Source organism: Dreissena polymorpha, chromosome 1 (genome assembly GCF_020536995.1).
Source record: "Dreissena polymorpha isolate Duluth1 chromosome 1, UMN_Dpol_1.0, whole genome shotgun sequence".
In the NCBI taxonomy this organism is placed as follows: domain Eukaryota; kingdom Metazoa; phylum Mollusca; class Bivalvia; order Myida; family Dreissenidae; genus Dreissena; species Dreissena polymorpha.
In genome coordinates, this window is record NC_068355.1 from 170,849,017 (window position 1) to 170,866,965 (window position 17,949).

The window sequence follows — 17,949 nt, forward strand, 5'->3', positions numbered from 1 at the left end:
AATACCACTGTTAGTCAATTCATATCTGTTGATGATGATGATGAGGGTGGTTGTTTTGGTGATGATAGTTAGAACATATCAAGTACAATCTTATTTGCTAAAAACTTTCGTCGCATTGCTGTACTCGCTGCGCCCTTTCTTAATCCATTAGATTTTATTTAATATGTATTTAATTTTTTTTTGAAAAGCACATGCGTTGTCGGGGACTACCGGTACCCTTTGAGCTCACCTCCGTAGATTGTACAAACATTGCGTAGAGAGAAACTCTGTTGAAACATTTTGCTACTCTTCAAACTATATTTTCGCCTTTATTCGTAAAACAATTGTAAAATTATATACATAAAGCAATAATGTAAAATGTGACATAAACATGTTCAATTAAAAGACCTTCGTAATAAACATAAGCAAAGAACACTAAATGCATAACCACGAACACTTCTTTCTAAATGAAGAACTGTTCACGAGCATTCACTGCTTAAAATATTATATAATACTTATATACCAAGTTCATACAAACACAATTTACGTCTTTGGGTATACGTAAATACGTTAAACGGACACATAACATATTAACTATGATTGCGTTTAAAAAGTAGAAATAAATTTAAGTCGACTGTTCAAGCTGTGCATGTAAAACAAATCATACGAGCACGTGGATAAAAAAATGCTAAAACAATTATATTTTGTCTTCCCACGTCATTTTGAATTTCGCGCTCAGTTTTACACCTAGAAGCACTTCCGGTGAACGATTCCCGGCCCGCACTCGTCGTACTCCTGCTTTGATATCCACATGGAGCTGAATGAAGTCAGAGAGGACAGGATAGAGCCTCCGATCCACACCGAGTACTTCCGCTCGGGCGGCGCGATGACCTTCACTTTCATGCCGCTGGGAACCAGATTATCCAGCTCCTTCTTCATCCGATCAGCGATGCCGGGAAACATCGTCGAACCACCGGACATCACGACGTTGTTCCACAAATCCTTTCGTATGTCTATATCGCACTTCCTCACCGAGTTGTAGAGCAGTTCGTGTACTCCGCAGCTCTCCATTCCGATAAAAGACGGTTGGAACATGGTCTCCACGCACCGACAACGCTCGTTTCCAATGGTGATAATCCCTCCGTCGGGTAATTCATAGCTTTTCTCAACCGACGATGAGCTACCTGCAGACTGCATTTCGCTATCAAAGTCCAAGGCAGAGTAGCACAGTTTCTCTTTGATATCACGTACTATTTCCTGTTCCGACGAGGATGTAAAACTGTACCCGCGTTCGCACAAGATCCGGGAGAGATAGTGTGTCAGATCCCTTCCTGCGAGGTTCATCCGCTCGATCGCGTGCGGCAGCGCGTACCCCTCGTAGATCGGTACAACGTGAGACACGCCGTCACCGGAATCGAACACAACTCCCGTCGTGCGACCGGATGCATAGAGCGACAAAACCGCCTGGATACCTACATAAAAGGCTGGCGCGTTAAAAGTCTCGAATATTATCTGGGTCATTCTTTCTCGGTTTGCTTTCGGATTTAATGGCGCCTCCGTGAGGAGAACCGGATGTTCCTCGGGTGCCACTCGCAGTTCGTTATAAAACGTGTGATGCCAGATTTTTTCCATATCGTCCCAGTTGGTTACGACACCGTGCTCTACAGGATACCGCAGTGAGAGTATTCCCCGTCTGTTCTGCGCTTCATCGCCGATATAGGTGTCCTTAAGCCCCATTCCTGCCATGACCATGTCGTAGCGAGGACGGCCGGTAATGGCCGGAAACACGGCGCGGGGAGCATCGTCGCCGGCGAAACCGGCCTTGCACATTCCACTTCCGTTGTCAATTACGACGCCGGCAATATCATCGTCAAAGTACTGTGACATGATTACACTGAAAAAACGCAGATCACAAATTATTAATAAATAGGTAATTTTTTAAAACCGTTTCAATTAAAAAGTGAAATCAATTCAATTGTATTTCTTTACTAACGGGTATTTATCACAGAGTTGAAATGGGAAATTAATTTTCCTATATAAGACGTGTCTTTTTATATAAAATATAACAAAATGAAAGTTCTGATATCGAAATATTTATTCGGCATACGATCGTTTCATATGGATAATGATCATTTAAAATTAAATTATTAAACGTATGTAACGCATTAGGCCACAACAAATTGATGATTTGTTCTACGGATTTTAGCCAAACAAAAATGGAGCGAGCGAGCGAAATAAAAATAAATTAATTTTTATTCTATTTTTAAAAAAATCACAGGCGAGCGAAGAGCGAAAAATAAAAAAAAGATATAATGTCTCTGTGAATTGATATTTGTTGCCAAATAAATGCATGATATCTTCAAAATACAAACACAAGGTCATTTAGTAGTACTAACTATGTTTAACTCTAGTCCAATGTTTGTTAAAGAATGATAACAAAATATTCTCAAATAGTTATTCTGCTTATTCACAACAGGTAGTGACTACTTAATGTTAACATGGTACACTGTACTTTTCACTAGCAAAGTTATATAAGAAGCTCAGTCTTCTGTCAATGAAAGTTAAATAGCATGACAATAAATAATATGCTAAACATCAAGCATAAGAAATATATTGAATCTGTATTAGTTCTAAATATCATAGGTTATAGTAGTATACATTATACTCAAATGCATAACTTTGGTTAGTTTAGCAACGTTAAAATTAGAAATGAGAAGTTTTAAGTTTTGTAAAGTAAAAAAAAACATAACTTCCTAATGAAAGAACAATAAGAAACGGATAGTTAAAGTTTTTTTGATTTTAATATAAAACACATGCCTTTTAATCAAAACTATTTATAGATGTGATTAGTAGGAGCCCTTTATTTTAACATAGCACAGTGACATATATTTGTCTAATTTGAGTGCCAAACATAAGATGTGTTTGTCAGAAACACAATGCCCCCTACTGCGCCGCTTTGAAAATATATATTTATTTTTTTACATGAACTTGACCTTTCACCACTCCAAATGTGCAGCTCCATGAGATACACGTGCATGCCAAATATCAAGTCAATATTGCAAAAAGTATGGCCAATGTTAAAGTTTTCGGACAGACAGACAGACGGACAGTTGAACCCTACCGGGGGCATAAAACGACTAGCATCAGTTCTAGTAAATGACTAGTACTATAATATATATTTATAACAATAGTAGTAGAACTATATTTAGCGTGACTATTTAAAAAACACATCAATTTACAATAAAACATACTTTTCCAAGAAAAGTGCAATCACAAATGACTAGTATCAACTTTAATCTTAACACAAAACAATTAAAATCTGTAGAAATAGAAATTAAACTGGAAAATACGAAACACTAATATTTTTAAAAGTTAAAGCATTTGCTCTTTATTCCAATCCATGATTTTTCATTTTCAATCACAACATGTTAACATTTATAAACATGATGATGATGGTCATCATATACACATACTTTTGCTTTGGTCTCATTTACAAACCAAATCAAAGTAAGAACTTTTGAAGGCTTGAATGAGTTCATTTGACTTTTTGTTTTTTTACAAACTTCTTGGCGCCCCATGTTTTTGCCTCTTTTCCAGAATGTCGACAAGACACACAAATTGGCCTGACTATGGAATATTTTGTATACAAATCTGCAACATATGCATCGTTGTCATCTAACAGACAATCAGGAGATCCACAGTGGATGCACACTGGTGGTAGGTAATGCCGACACTTGGCTGAGAAATAAGCTGTTTCCACCTCAGAGCTGCAGGTCACGCATCTCCGAACATAGAGGTCAGGTGCATCTTCCAACTGATCTCCACAGATATACGAATGGCATGCCTTAATGTTCCGCAAGAATTCCTCCTGCAAGGAAGTGAAATGTTATGGAGCTTTTCACAAAATTGACAGTCATCATTATTCGCCCTATCCAAACAGAAAAAATCTATGGTCTTTTTTTCAGGCTTATAGAAATTCCCAATTTTACCAGCCTGAAGTGCTTGTAAAACTCATAAAACAGATATTAAACAATTTCTAATTTTATTTTCGCTATTTTTTTCCAAAAAGAATTTGAGCAACTTTAAGCAACTTTAATCAACTGCCATTAGAAGCTTAATTTCAGAAAGATAAAAGTACGAAGAAAATTGCCATGTATTCGAAGGATTAAATAAAAAATAAATTGTGTCTGTTATTTTGAACAAAATGTACACAAATGGCTGCGCTCGAAAATTCTGACTCAGGCTAGTAAAATTTCCCATATTACTAAATTTCTATTACTGTAATACTTCTCCAAAGCCTCTTCATAGACATGGAATTGATGGCAGCTATGTCTTGGCTAAGTTCAAGAGCACATACATGTAACTAAGGAATAAGTGAATCAATATGTGTGAAAATTGTGTCATGTTAATCTACACTTTATGGGGATTTGCATGCAAACAAATTGCCAGAAGGATTGACCGACAGAGTGACTCCAATAAATTGCCTCCCAACCTTTGTGTTTGCAGCAGTATTAGACTTGAAACCTATTCAAATCAAAGCAAAAACGAATGCATTTCCTTCATATTAAGATTATCATTTACCAATGCATTTTTTGTTTTACAACTATTTATATCTTGAATGGGCCTTTGATGGTATGAAATAAAAAACAATGTTTTGCAATGTCAATCTGGTGATATATTAACACATACCGTGTTTGATCAGACATTAACAAAAAATATTCGGGCTCTAAGTTGCAAACCAACAAGCCAAAGAATTTTTTTCTGATCTGTACAAATATGTATTATTCATATCAATTTATTGGATCAATACGTGCCTTTTTATAATCCTGCCAAACTGTGTATAACTGTGATGTTTAAATGTTAATTTAGACTCTTAAAAATTATGTAACCAACATGTTATGATCCTATAATGTTGAAACACGCTGTAGATTGTATTTTTACAAAACGTTTACCTGTTGTCGGTCAAGCTTGTTTGGACTGAAGACACATCTTGGCCTGCTACATTCTCCGCAAAGGACAGCATCTCGAAGCTTCTCATTCTAAAACAACATGGAAAGATATAGTGTAATGAAAGCAAAAATATTTAAAAAATGCTTTTTACGGCAAAATGCCCGCTTCACTTTCCAGCCTGCAAAAATGTTGACAACATGATATCATTTTGACATGATCACTTTTTCTCTTGGTGTTGCCAATTGCCAGGTGGAAGAAGGAAGGGATGTATACTGCAACAGAAATGCACTTGGAATATTTCTCTGATTTTTATTTTAATATCACAGTTGTAATTCAATGAGGTTTTGTTTAAACCTATTTATTTTAGCTCGATTGCATTGAAAGCCTTAGGCTTTTTTGAAACGCTCTAGAGTTGTTTTCCTGGGACTAGAACCAGTACTTGGTGTCTATGGGGAGATCTAAAGCACGCTCCTACTATGGCGATTGAACCCGTGACCTCTCGGTCGCTAGGCGGACACCATATCCACTTTGCCACGGCGACCTTACAATAAGGTTTGACAGTTTGACCTAAATATAGTAATATAAACATGAAATAACGTGTTAAGTGATTTGCGAGCTTCTAAAATATTATAATTATCATTACCCTCAAAATTTCTCGATTCTCTTTATCATGGTTTTGTAATTCCTCATCATAGGTTCCACATGGTCTGGTTGAGGGTCTGTACTTGTCACGGGTCAGGGCTTTCCCAAACAACTGGAATTATTATTATGTTATTATAATTTATATAATTGAATTGGCATGTTTAAATCTTATCTCAAATGTTGCTTCCAGTTTCTAAACACAATAGTCACACATTATCATTTAAATCATTAAATTAACTACATGTCAGCTGGACAAGTAAAGTTAACTAAAATGTCAACAAGGTATAAAGTTAAGTATATTTATGCCTTTTTATTAAACAAAAGGCAGAACATAATATGTTGTCAGATCAATGAAGTAAACATGAGTAAATTGATTATTCAAATTTAATTGTAGCTATTGACCATTTGCACAGGTACACAACCTTCAAATGCCAAAGTAAGTTTCCATAATATATTTGTAATTTACACAACTTCATCCATTCAATAAATATGTCATATAATGGAATACAAATGCGATAAATATACCTCACTGAATGGTAGGTAGTGTTCACCATTTTCGTCCGGCTTTGGTTCAGGGAGGAACCTGAGGCGGTCAAAAACATCCTGATCTCGGACTGGGTTGACGGAGCAGTAGCCACATTCATGGGATGAACACTTCTTTAACTGGAGGCAGTAGTGGCTGGATTCTGCATGCCTCTCAAAGAAATCCTTTAGAAGAAAGGACACTGATGTTTATAGACCCTCTTCCATATTAATAACATGTTTTTTTTTGTCATTTTTTAAACAAGATGGATCTTTATACATAGGTTGATTTTTCCATTATAAAATATAATAAACACACGTTTTCATTAATATTGTTAATAAGACAGCATATCCTTCACAATATCCAATATTTAATAAAAAAATGAATAATGTTACCCGGTAAACATTAAACTTTTAAAATTGAATAATTGTGTATTGTTCTTAGAAAACTGGACATAATGCTTGTGCATAAATTGTCATCCCAGATTAGCCTGTGCAGTCCACACAGGCTAATCAGGGACGACAATTTCCGCTTTTATGGAATTTTTCGTTTAAATAATGTCTCTTCTTAGCAAAAATCCAGTATAGGGGGAAAATGTCGTCCCTGATTAGCCTGTGCGAACTGCACAGGCTAATCTGGGACGACACTTTACGCACATGCATTATGCCCAGTTTTCTCAGAAAACGACACAATTAAACTTTCCATAACCTAGACAAATTGCTTGCCTGTGCCAGTTGCATATTTTAAGGTTGAATGTTAAAACCCTTTATTTGTTTTTCTGTCAGATAATAGTATACGCACTGGCGCATATTAATTTAATGCGAAACAAATACTTAAATTGGAAGTGACATATTAAAAACTAATATAAATATGCATTATGTAACCAGTGACCATAAGCAATTTTAGTAGAGGGCAATATACAGTTATATCAATATAATTTTACTGAGAACAACAATTATTATATCATTTCCAGACAAGCAGGACATTATCTATGCATTTTTCTTTAAAAAATAAATTTAGTTTGTTTTACCTGCAGATGCTTGCTTTTCTTCAATTCAGCGCTTTTTGTGTCAGCTGCGGCTACTTGACTATCTGCTCCAAAGCCAACACCAGTGATATCTAAGATGGATGTGATCTCTTCATCTGATACCCCTTTCAAAGTTTTAACAGGGTTTCCTTTCAAGCTCATTTGTGAGAAACGTTTGTTCACAAGATCAACCACTGGTTCCATACTTTTCTTGAAAGCCTCTTTCAGACCATCTTTTATTCTGGCTTGGTTTCTTACTGCAGTTAGAGAAGACAAGTTTTTAACCATCTGTTCATACTTCTCTTCCATTTCATTTCTGTCTAGCGCAACATGCTGCAAGGCCAAATTCAAAATGGACATGCAACGTTCAGCTGGGTTGGTCCAACTATGTGATGGTGCTGTTTGGAGTGCAAATAGCATGTCCAAATCTAAATGCATGAAGATAAGAGTGAGCGACAACTTAACCGTTTCATAAGTGACTCTATGATTCGGTCCTCCATCAGTATAAAGGCACATGATTGGGGTTCTCAAATTTAATCCATCTGCAGAGTAGGCATCATTTAATCTTACGAGTTCAATAACTTCAGCAGCATGTCGAAATGGGTTAGATGGGCTGAATACCTTTTCTTTTGTTGTCACATGCATGCCCCCTGAAAAGAAGCTGTCTTTGGAGTCCCTAGGAATTTCTGTGACAAGAACAACTGAAGGAACAAGACCGCAACGATGAAAATCATGGTCAGTTGAAACTAATACAGGTCCCTCTGAAGGTGTTAGAACCTTGTTATGCCCTCTTACTCCAGTCGATATAGTGATTCCTGGTTCTCCCACTGGAACTATTGCCTTGTCGTCCATGCATAAGAACATAGCACTGTCTCTAAACATCACACACAATTCTTTCATATACTGAAAGTATTTTGCAGCATAGTGTGAATGAGGATGTGAAACTCTTGCCTGGCGTGTCTGCACATGGAATTTAACATTGAACTGACCAGTGTACCTTAGAGCAGTTTTATGAAATGGATTACTGGGACAAAACTGCAGTCGGATCGTTTCATTGCTAGGAATGGGTGTTCCATCAGGCACTCTTTTACAAATGTCATTCTTTAAAGTCTCTATTGAAATTGCCAATGGCAAATACATTTCATCACATTTTCGTCTTTCACTGACCTGTAAAACCTGTTCTTCAAAGAACTTTCCCATTTCTTCAAAAAAGGCATCATAATATGTATCAGAGCCATTAGTTGCTCGTAAATCAATCAATAACTGAGAGTCATCTGCGCCTATGATCTTCGACACCCTTTCATTAATTTCTTTTTCACTGGAAGAATTGGCACTTTCTTCATGCCCTGTTAGGCTAAAATACATGTGTCTAATTACTGACTTTGGGCATTTCACATAACTTATAAACTTGTCAATAAATTCTTGTCTCATAGCCCTGCTTGAGAACGTCGGAAGATCTTCTGAAATTTGAGAGATAACTTTCATGTTGCGGGATGTTTTGTCTTCTGTTTGACCTACTGGAACACTCCAAATGAAATTTAATGTTCCTATGCTTCCTCCATAAGCAACCCTATACAACATAATCGGTTTGGACAAACGAAGGTTTTTGATGAATTTGCGACGTTCAATACGATTATCGGGACAAAACTTGTCAAGGTGCACATAGGTATAATCTGATGTTTTCACTACTGTCTCGTTTAAATGACTATATTCTTCTTTAACATTGGACGGTGTTACAGGATCTATGCAAACCGAGTTCGAGTCACCGCAGTTAGCCGTTTCTCTTTTATGACTCATGTTTTGGTGTTTTTGGTTATCATTTTCAAGTCTGTCTTTGTATTGTTTTAGAGATTCTGCTAATTCACCCATGATTTTGGCTAACACTGTGTTTCGTTTATCACTCAATGATGGCAAACTAAGGGCGGAGTATAGATCACCAACCAATTCGCCAAGTCTGGCTGCCTTTACAATAGGTGGTCTGTGCCTAAGTAATTTGTAGTTGTTGTAATTTTGAAATTTGTTTAATTCAGTTGGAACATGACAACTGGGCCGGTATTCATAAAGCACCTAAGGTGAAAATTACCTAAGGTTACAAATATTTTCCTTAGTTTTATGCGTTTTTTTCCCTTAACTTTGCGAAATTCCCTAAGTATGTATTAATAAAAATCTTAACCTTAGGAAAATCCTTAGGACTGTTATTTTTCCCTTAAAAGTTAAGGTTCGTACATAGCTGCCTTAACTTCTCGACTAAATCCTTAAATATGGCGACAAAACAGACGATATTTTCATTTTACAACCATTTGCGACCTAATTATAGATTCGGTGAAGCGGTTACTAAAATAGTACGAATCGTCGCACAGACGAAATCGGATAATTTTGCCTTAGTTTTTAAGTTGAAATCTTACCTAAGTATTAACCTAAGGTTCTTTATGAATACGAAAGTTAAGGAAATCCTTACCTTAGGAAAATTGTTTGATAACTAAGGAAATTTCTTCCTTAAACCTTAGGTGCTTTATGAATACGGGCCCAGGCATCTTTCAGTCTTGCATGGCAGTGATCTACGTACCACAAGGCATTGCTGAGAGATTTAAGGGCTTGTTTTCCACTGTCCTCGACAATATTAGATGGCCATCCAAACCCAGTACTTTGGGCCCAATCAATCAAATCGCAGTACAGTTGTTGTGGACCAAAAAGTTTCTTTACTTTTGAGCTTGTGTTTACTTCATATTTTTTGGGCATAATGTATACCTTGGACTTGTTCATTAAAACTGTGAATGCATTGGAGTTTGAACTTGTTGATGGAAGTCGTGCAGAATTAATTGTATATTCGACCATTTTTTTGTCAAGTACTACTGCGACATTTAGTTGCATGTTGATGTTCGAAATTTTTATTCTATCGCTACTACCAACTTTACTGCAGATATTTACAAAATTCACGCATTCGGGCGACATTTCGAGGCCTGATGATGATGCGGCTGCGATGAATAAATCGCTAAAATCATCCGTAATCCGGTGACACATTGCCACAGGAGAAAAAATTGAATTACCATTGGTTTCTTTCTTCGACACGACTATGCAGACGAGCGCCGCCATTATTTTACCATAAACCAATCTCATTATTATCGCAAAGCGTTATAAAAGTCGTAAAATACGTAGGCTAAATTAAACTAAATCTGTAAACAAATACATGCGGAGCAAAATTGTTGCTGCGGGCGCGATATAAAAATAAAAATATTTTTATTTAGTTTTAAGATTTTTAGGTGCGGCAAATCCGACGAACATTTAATCAATTTGTTGTGGCCTTACGTCGACGTTTTGGAAAATAACAGAGCCGCCGGCAACTTAACTCATGCGCCTGAATAATATGACATATGCAGTTTGTGATGTATTCAAACCGGCACAAGATATGTAATCTATTCATAATTTCATTGTATATATTGTTCTTTTGATTTTCTTGGGCTATTTTTAACCATTTACATTAACCATTTTTATTTTCATAAACGCATACGATTTAAAAATAAAAATTATTCAAATTCGCTTTAGAGTGATGCATTAATAAAGGGCGCATTTTCATTAGGTAGTATTAATTAGGTAGTTTTCATAGTTGTACGTACATCTACAATTTAAATGGATTAGAATGAAATAACTGTATAAATATTATAGCGATGGCTAATAAACTATCGGTTTACAACATGAATTACAATACAAAATGTTACAAAAATGTTGTCTTACCTTGTGCACGTTTTTTAAAAGACTTAGCTTATTTAACTTTCTGCGTCGTTCACTTTTCCTTTCTTCGGCGTTTATTGAATGGTGAAACTAAATTGAGGAGCCCTTATTTATACCTACCAAATTAACCTGAAATAGTCATCTTGTTATAAATAAATTTGATTCAAACTGCTGAAATTCAATTTACTCACCATAATAGGAAAATGATCTCTCGTCGTTTATCTATTTTTAATTCTTTATACATGGCTGAGTCAGTCCGTTAGTTAAAACCGATCGATAGCTGACTCACTTTATTTTAAGCATAGCTATATTTACCTGACCTATACTGTAGCACAAACATTAGGAGCACGCATCGTGTTAACGGAAAATATTCACTATATAGAGAGAGAATTACGCGTTAAAAGGGCCTTTTCACAGATTTTGGCATGTATTGAAGTTTGTCATTAAATGCTTAATATGGATAAATGTAAAGATTGAATCTAAAAAGCTCAAGTAAAAAACAAGAATACAATTAAAGAAAGAAAAAAGTAGCCATCAACTAGGCTCGAACAACTGACCCTGGAGTAAAAGTCTAACAACAGCTAGAACTCCCCAAATTATTCAATCGTTTTGCGTTGCAACGGTTGATACTTTTTAGGTTTTAAAATTGGCAAAAGATGCATATAATGGATATTTTAGAGCATAATAAATGTTCAGTACCATAAGTGAACATCGAGTTTTACTTTTTATAAAATGCACTTTTATAAAATGCATATATACTATGAAGTAACATACATTTTAATCTACTTCACCAATATTCGTGTGGCTTGGACTGACAACGGAAGTAGGAACGGAGGTCCATGACTATTGTGTTTGCTTCTGATGCACACAAAGATGCGTATTGTGAATTACATATCAATGTTTTGAATGGGAAGATTGTATTGCCGGTATTTATTTGGTGGTCAAGACTTGAAAGCATGAAAACAAAACACCCTTGCCGCCTGATTTATTTTAGTTTTATACATATTTATATGACTAAGTGAAACCGAAACATTTTTTAATCGTATCCTATATTATACAAATTAATTATTTTAAAAGATGTTAGACATTCCTTGACATAAGTCGTACCATTTATTTATACGAAATCGAAGATGCATTTTTCTTCGCGCGTTGACCTTTTATACAAAATGTATTTCCTTTGCACCATTCATAGTAGATTAAAGCTTGTGACCCTGAGATCTGAGAATACCTGAGATACGGGATGCTAATAGTGAGGATATGTCCAGTCGCAATTAAATTATGCGAGCGACCGCACACTGTTAAACCCGAAAAACGCTTAAACCAACAAAACTATGTTGCTGACCTACTAACACATTGGTTTCTTAAACACCAGTTACAGAAAGAAACGCCGTGGTCCAATATGACAGCAATAAGCTTCCCAGTGATAAAACCTAGTAATGTGTTTCGACGTCTTATTTGAAAAGTAAAGCCTTCTGAAATTTGTATAAGAGTGCATTCCACATGTCATAATTTTGTTCTTCGGAGGCTGGCTTGCGGTCTATTAAATCCTCGAAAATACGTCAAAACGAAATAGATAAACCTTTTTGTATCATAACTTCAGTTAACGGGATCGATTGAATCATTTAAGAGAATTAATTAATGGATACCTCTTATTTATACATGAATGCTTGATTATTAATCGAATCTATACAAATCCGACCCCCGCCAACTCCCATTTTTTGAGTATATAGCTGGCGCTGGCCCATGTGTTCATAAATGGTATAATTGAATTCAGTTTATTTATGTTTACTTTTCTATAAATTTAAAACCTCTTAATTTTGCGCAATGGCTTAAACTTTTTGTGATCAGTATACGTATCTATTAATAGTCTTACAGGTTCCCAATTCATATATGTAAACAACCTTAATAAAACTACCCATATACAGAGAGATGTTGTAAACTGTATTTATTGCATACCATTTATGGAATGAAGCTCATACATTCATTTTTTTTATACATGTTTATTTATTTACACATGTCAACACGTTTAAGAGGTTTAGAAATATTGACCTCAACTGCTTAAACTTGTTTAGTACTGTTAAAAGTGAGTTAACTTAATTAATACGTGTAAGGATCCTTGATAGCCAGGCACCAAACAATACGTGTACACGAACATAAGTTGCTTAAAATATTATCCAATTTGTTAATATAAGAAATCAATTAATTATTCGTGATATGAATTTAAAATAACCGACATGTTTAATTAATAATTAATTGATTTCTTATTCGGGTGAGCTGTTGTCCTTCTTTCCAAATTAACCAAGGACCTATACAATCAAGCAGGGACCTATAAGTATGTTTTATGTTCCCTGAACCAACTGTCCGATGTTACAAGCATCGTTTGTATAGGTTCCTCAATATGACAATATCAGTTTTATTACTTCATAGATTTAGCCAAATACAACACGGATCGGGTTCACAATTATATTGTTTATCATATTTGTATTGAGGATACGATTGATTAATAACAAAATTCATCTTGTAGTACATAAAAGTCCCGATTTGGCGCATCATCAACGTTTTGCGATAAGGATATACCTGGCGCCAACGACAACGACCAATTCAAAGTTCGTATTCATGGGTACGTTTTAGAATATATGTTCCGTACCTAGGGTAGATCTATATTTTATCCCATTTTTATACCGACATTGACGGTATAACACCTTGTGAAATAAACTTGCCTGTCTCCCACCTTGTTGAATATACCTGTCGCGTGCACGGACTACTTTTTACTTTACCACTGAATGATTTTTCATAAGAAATCTCTAGAGTCGAGAAAACTTTAGCTTCAAAATTATACGACATTCAACCTTTAAATCTAGTCAAGGGACATAATTTTTCGCCATCCGTATTATGAATCAGCTCATTGATGGCGTCATAAAATGACATTCTTATTGCGTCATTTTCCAAACATATGTGACGTCATCTTCTGGTGTACACGAACTAGTATGCGATGTCTGGGAATAAAACATTGAGGACGCGTGTACATTTATCCTGGATGTAATTATAATATGAAGTGCATATTCTATGGACTACTTACCTCGGATGGAACCGACCGGTGAGACGAAGGATTAAGATCTACATGTAGATCTAGCTTATTCGTGTAATTGATGTTCATAATGTGCGAGCACATTTGGATGTGAAATTGTGTACACGTGTAGAACATATTGATGGGTGTGTATTTTGGTTCTGACAGTAGTCTATTCGAATGGTTTTGCTTTTGGGTGTAAGTAAACGTAATGGTATTTTCTATTATGAATAAACTTTGTCTTTGTTATTTTATCAAAGAAAGTCTATTCAGTAAGAATAAGCCGTATGCAGCAAGTGTTTCAAAAATGAATATAATTATGACGGATTATCTTGTGTTGGGTCACAAACTACATGATGTGAAGGCTAGATCTAGACGCCATCAAAATCTGCAGCGTCCATGAAAAAATAAGGCGAGTATAGTTCTTTTGATAAATTATGTTTAGAACGACTCTGTGTGTAAATCTACATGTATCGTGAAAGTCATAACGTAACCCAAATTCGACGACAACGTTAAGGAGGCAGTCTACAGTTTTTTTTATCCCATTTTCACCGCGACATTAACGGTATAACAGCTTATGGAATATACTTTCCTGTCTCCAACACTGTGGGATATACCTGTCGCGTGCACGGACTACTTTTTAAATTATTCACCCACTGAATGATTTTTCGAAAGAAATCTCTAGAGTCGAGAAAACTTTGGCTTTAAAATTATAAATACAACCTACAACCTTTAGATCTAGTCGCGGGACATAATTTTTCGCCATCCGTAAAATGAATCAGCTGATCGATTGCGTCATAAAATGACATTCTTATTGCGTCATTTGTGTGATGTCATCTTTAGTAAACTTTAGGTGTACACGAAACAAGTATGCGATGTCTGGGAATAAAACATTGAAGACACACATTTTTTCGTGTCTATGTATCGATTCGTGGATGTAATTATGAATCAAAGTAATGACAGTACTGGTGTGACGATGCTTTTGAAGAGAATGGATATAAAACATCAATTTAAGTCTATCTATATCACCACAATTGTGTATGTTGATACGAACATTTGGGTACGATAAAAAATTTGGGTACGAAAATTTTGGGTACGAAAAAAAAATTGGTACGAAAAAAATTTGCGTACGAAACATTTTTGGTACGAAAAAAAGTTTAGGGGTACGGGGAAGTAGTACACGTAGGTAACTTGACCCATTGAGCGAAACTGGGAGGCGGGTCACATTCTTGTTCATTAAGTATGGCAATACCTTCATGATGATTCTCGAAAGTAGGTATGAGCACATAGCCGGACCATGTGAGCTCAATCGTATGAGCACTTGACTATCCGAGTTCGCCCACGAACATATGGATAAGTTAACTAATAGCGAAATGACCTTACACATGTATATGCTGAAATCTAACAATCGAACGAAATATCAAACATGGTATGTACACTTAGGTGGTTGTGTAATTTCTGTTAGAATTTCGTATTCAATATGAAAATTTTAAATGATTGTGCCCGCATTTGAGTTTGTTGCCTTGTTTGAGTCTATACGCGCCTAGGCTGCACCCAGTCTGTGTATTTGTGTTTTTCCAAGGTAATGAGTTACCTCCGCGCTGAGGCTGCATAATGTTGGGACGCGGAGTGTGTCCAGCACTCCTAACTAATAAGATAAGATTGACGACAGTTGGGACGAATTTTGAATGATAGCTGCAATTTCCAGCTATTTGTTTTGTACTGAAATACTTTTTAATTTTTTATATGGTCAAATGCTGCGGGGGGGATGAGATTATCCGGAAAAAAAACACCTGTCCGGAATGGTGACCACAAAACAGACAAAATATAACATTGCGCCGGGAGCGGGAATCGAACCGGTGTCGTAAAGGTGAAAAAGCGAACGTCCTTACCACTGCGCTAGCGGGACGAACAATAACGCAACGAAATGTTGTTAAATCTATATATATCATAGCAGTGCAGCGTTTACAATTTGCAGCTTCGAAATTGTTCGCATTCTTTAGTTTTGTGATCACGTAAAAAGTTAATATTACATGTTTTTATTCGCAATTTATTTACTAAATCGAGAACAAATATCAAACAAAATAGAGAAAATATATAGTTGTTTCATTGGTCCATAAAAATAAAATGGATGTAAAATTACTAATTTTAAATTAACGTTCTGATACACTTATTGAATCTGTTTCCCCAGGATATGCTGTTCTATTAATATTTACCTTTATCAACACGAACGACAACTCTGCTAGGAGAATGTTATCAATGAAAATCAACGAGCAATCTCCTATGCAGTGGCGAATGCCAAGGGAAGTAACTGAAAAATCGAGTTATCTCAATCGGACTGGCTCGGTCTTTTACATAGGTCCCCATTGTGAAGATTTTTTTGACTGGTTATCAAACCTTAGACGACGCTGTTCCAGCATCGTCAAAAAGTGCATATTCTATGGACTACTTACCTCGGATGGAACCGGTGAGACGAAGGATTTAGATCTACATGTAGATCTAGCTAATTCGTGTTATTGATTTTCAGAATAAGCGTGCCTATTTTGATGTGAATTTGTGTGTGAAGAGTATGGCAAGCGGTTCGACGCATAATCCCAAGAAACTAATTTTCTCATGAGAACCTAGGTTCTCGCTTGAAGATTACACATGCCGTCAAGAACCCAAGTTTTCAAATGAGAACCTAGGTTTTCATGAGAACCTAGGTTCTCATTTGAAAACCTAGGTTTTCATGAGAACCTAGGTTCTTAGAATGAGAACCTAGGTTCTCATGAAAAACCTAGTTTCTTGGGATTATGCGTCGAACTGATTGCCATATCCGTGGTTTTCATTTGGGAACCATAGGTTCTCTGAGAACCTAGGTTTTCAGAGAACCTAGGTTCTCATGAGAACCTAGGTTCTCATTATGAGAACCAAGGTTCTCATAAAACCTAGGTTCTTATGAGAACCTAGGTTCTTTGAAAACCTAGGTTCTCTGAGAACCTAGGTTCTCTGAAAACCTAGGTTCTCTGAGAACCTAGGTTTTCAGAGAACCTAGGTTTTCAGAATTACGCGTCGGACGGCGTAAACTTGCTCGTTTGGAACACGGGACACATATTATTCAGGGCGCAGGATCAATGGGGTTCACATATGATCACACACGGGCTGGACAGAATGAAAACACGCCGTTAAGAACTTTATTTTTGCAGATATCTCAAGTTATTGAAATATGTTTGCAAAGTCTTTAGCGCATAAGTTTTTCTTGCAGTGTTGCCGATATCTTACGATTGAATAATACATTATTACACATAATCAATAGAGATAAAACTTGTATTTTAAACCATAATGATTGCTTCCTACATGTAGGTCACAGACATACTTAAAATAGAAAACTGTACCGTACAGTCGTTTGAGGCCCGAACAAGGGAACTGAATATTTGAAACTCATTTAATGCTGTAACAATGTATTGTGTAACGATTGATCTGAATTTTTAGTCTCAAAATAATATTTACAATTAAAGATGTATTTCATAAACAGTTCAATTTTTTATTAACGTGTTCAGACATATGTCGAACGATTACTTTACTAATTTCATTCCTCAAGAACACCCATGCACGGAAACATGAACAAGAGGCGGTCAACGACGGCTAATGCCTGTTGTCACAAATATTCAACAGATAAGTTTCGTAGAATATTACTGAGCATTGTCTGAACATTGTTTAGAAAATGCTCTTGGGGAGAAACATTCACGGTTTCACGCCTATTTCTATTCATTTTACACATATGCTGCCAGCGTGTACCAAGCAATGGGAGACAACTGGAGGTTAATTATGGCAAGCGGTTCGACGCATAATCCCAAGAAACTAGGTTTCTCATGAGAACCTAGGTTTATGAAATCCCAAGAAACCAGGTTTCTCACGAGAACCTAGGTTCTCATGAGAACCTAGGTTCTCATGAGAACCAAGGTTTTGGAAATCCCAAGAAACCAGGTTTCTCATGAGAACCTAGGTTCTCATGAGAACCTAGGTTCTCATTTGAAAACCTTGGTTTACGCT

At 36.1% G+C, this 17,949-nt stretch overlaps 2 protein-coding genes across 2 annotated transcripts; both read right to left on the reverse strand.

The window, feature by feature from the left end:
- Window positions 1-277: 277 nt before the first annotated feature.
- LOC127860617 (actin, cytoplasmic-like) lies at window positions 278-10,862 on the reverse strand. The gene is made up of 2 exons (XM_052398828.1): window positions 10,854-10,862; window positions 278-1,873 (listed from the first exon to the last, which is right to left on the reverse strand). Exon 2 carries the CDS (start codon window positions 1,864-1,866, stop codon window positions 727-729), a length of 1,140 nt encoding a protein of 379 aa, XP_052254788.1. The 5' UTR covers window positions 1,867-1,873; window positions 10,854-10,862; the 3' UTR covers window positions 278-726.
- LOC127864472 (uncharacterized) lies at window positions 3,126-7,430 on the reverse strand. The gene is made up of 5 exons (XM_052404095.1): window positions 7,125-7,430; window positions 6,097-6,279; window positions 5,573-5,683; window positions 4,932-5,018; window positions 3,126-3,847 (listed from the first exon to the last, which is right to left on the reverse strand). The coding sequence occupies exons 1-5, from the start codon at window positions 7,428-7,430 to the stop codon at window positions 3,515-3,517; spliced, it is 1,020 nt and encodes a 339-aa protein (XP_052260055.1). The 3' UTR covers window positions 3,126-3,514.
- Window positions 10,863-17,949: the final 7,087 nt, after the last annotated feature.

Excerpts from the sequence above, each read along its gene's own strand:
- LOC127860617 (XM_052398828.1), bottom strand. The coding sequence starts at position 1,866 with ATGTCACAGTACTTTGACGATGATATTGCCGGCGTCGTAATTGACAAC.
- LOC127864472 (XM_052404095.1), bottom strand. The coding sequence starts at position 7,430 with ATGGAAGAGAAGTATGAACAGATGGTTAAAAACTTGTCTTCTCTAACT. Across the intron at positions 6,280-7,124 it reads AGAAAAGCAAGCATCTGCAG|GATTTCTTTGAGAGGCATGC; the intron begins GTAAAACAAACT and ends TTTCTTCTAAAG. Across the intron at positions 3,848-4,931 it reads ACAAGCTTGACCGACAACAG|GAGGAATTCTTGCGGAACAT; the intron begins GTAAACGTTTTG and ends ACTTCCTTGCAG.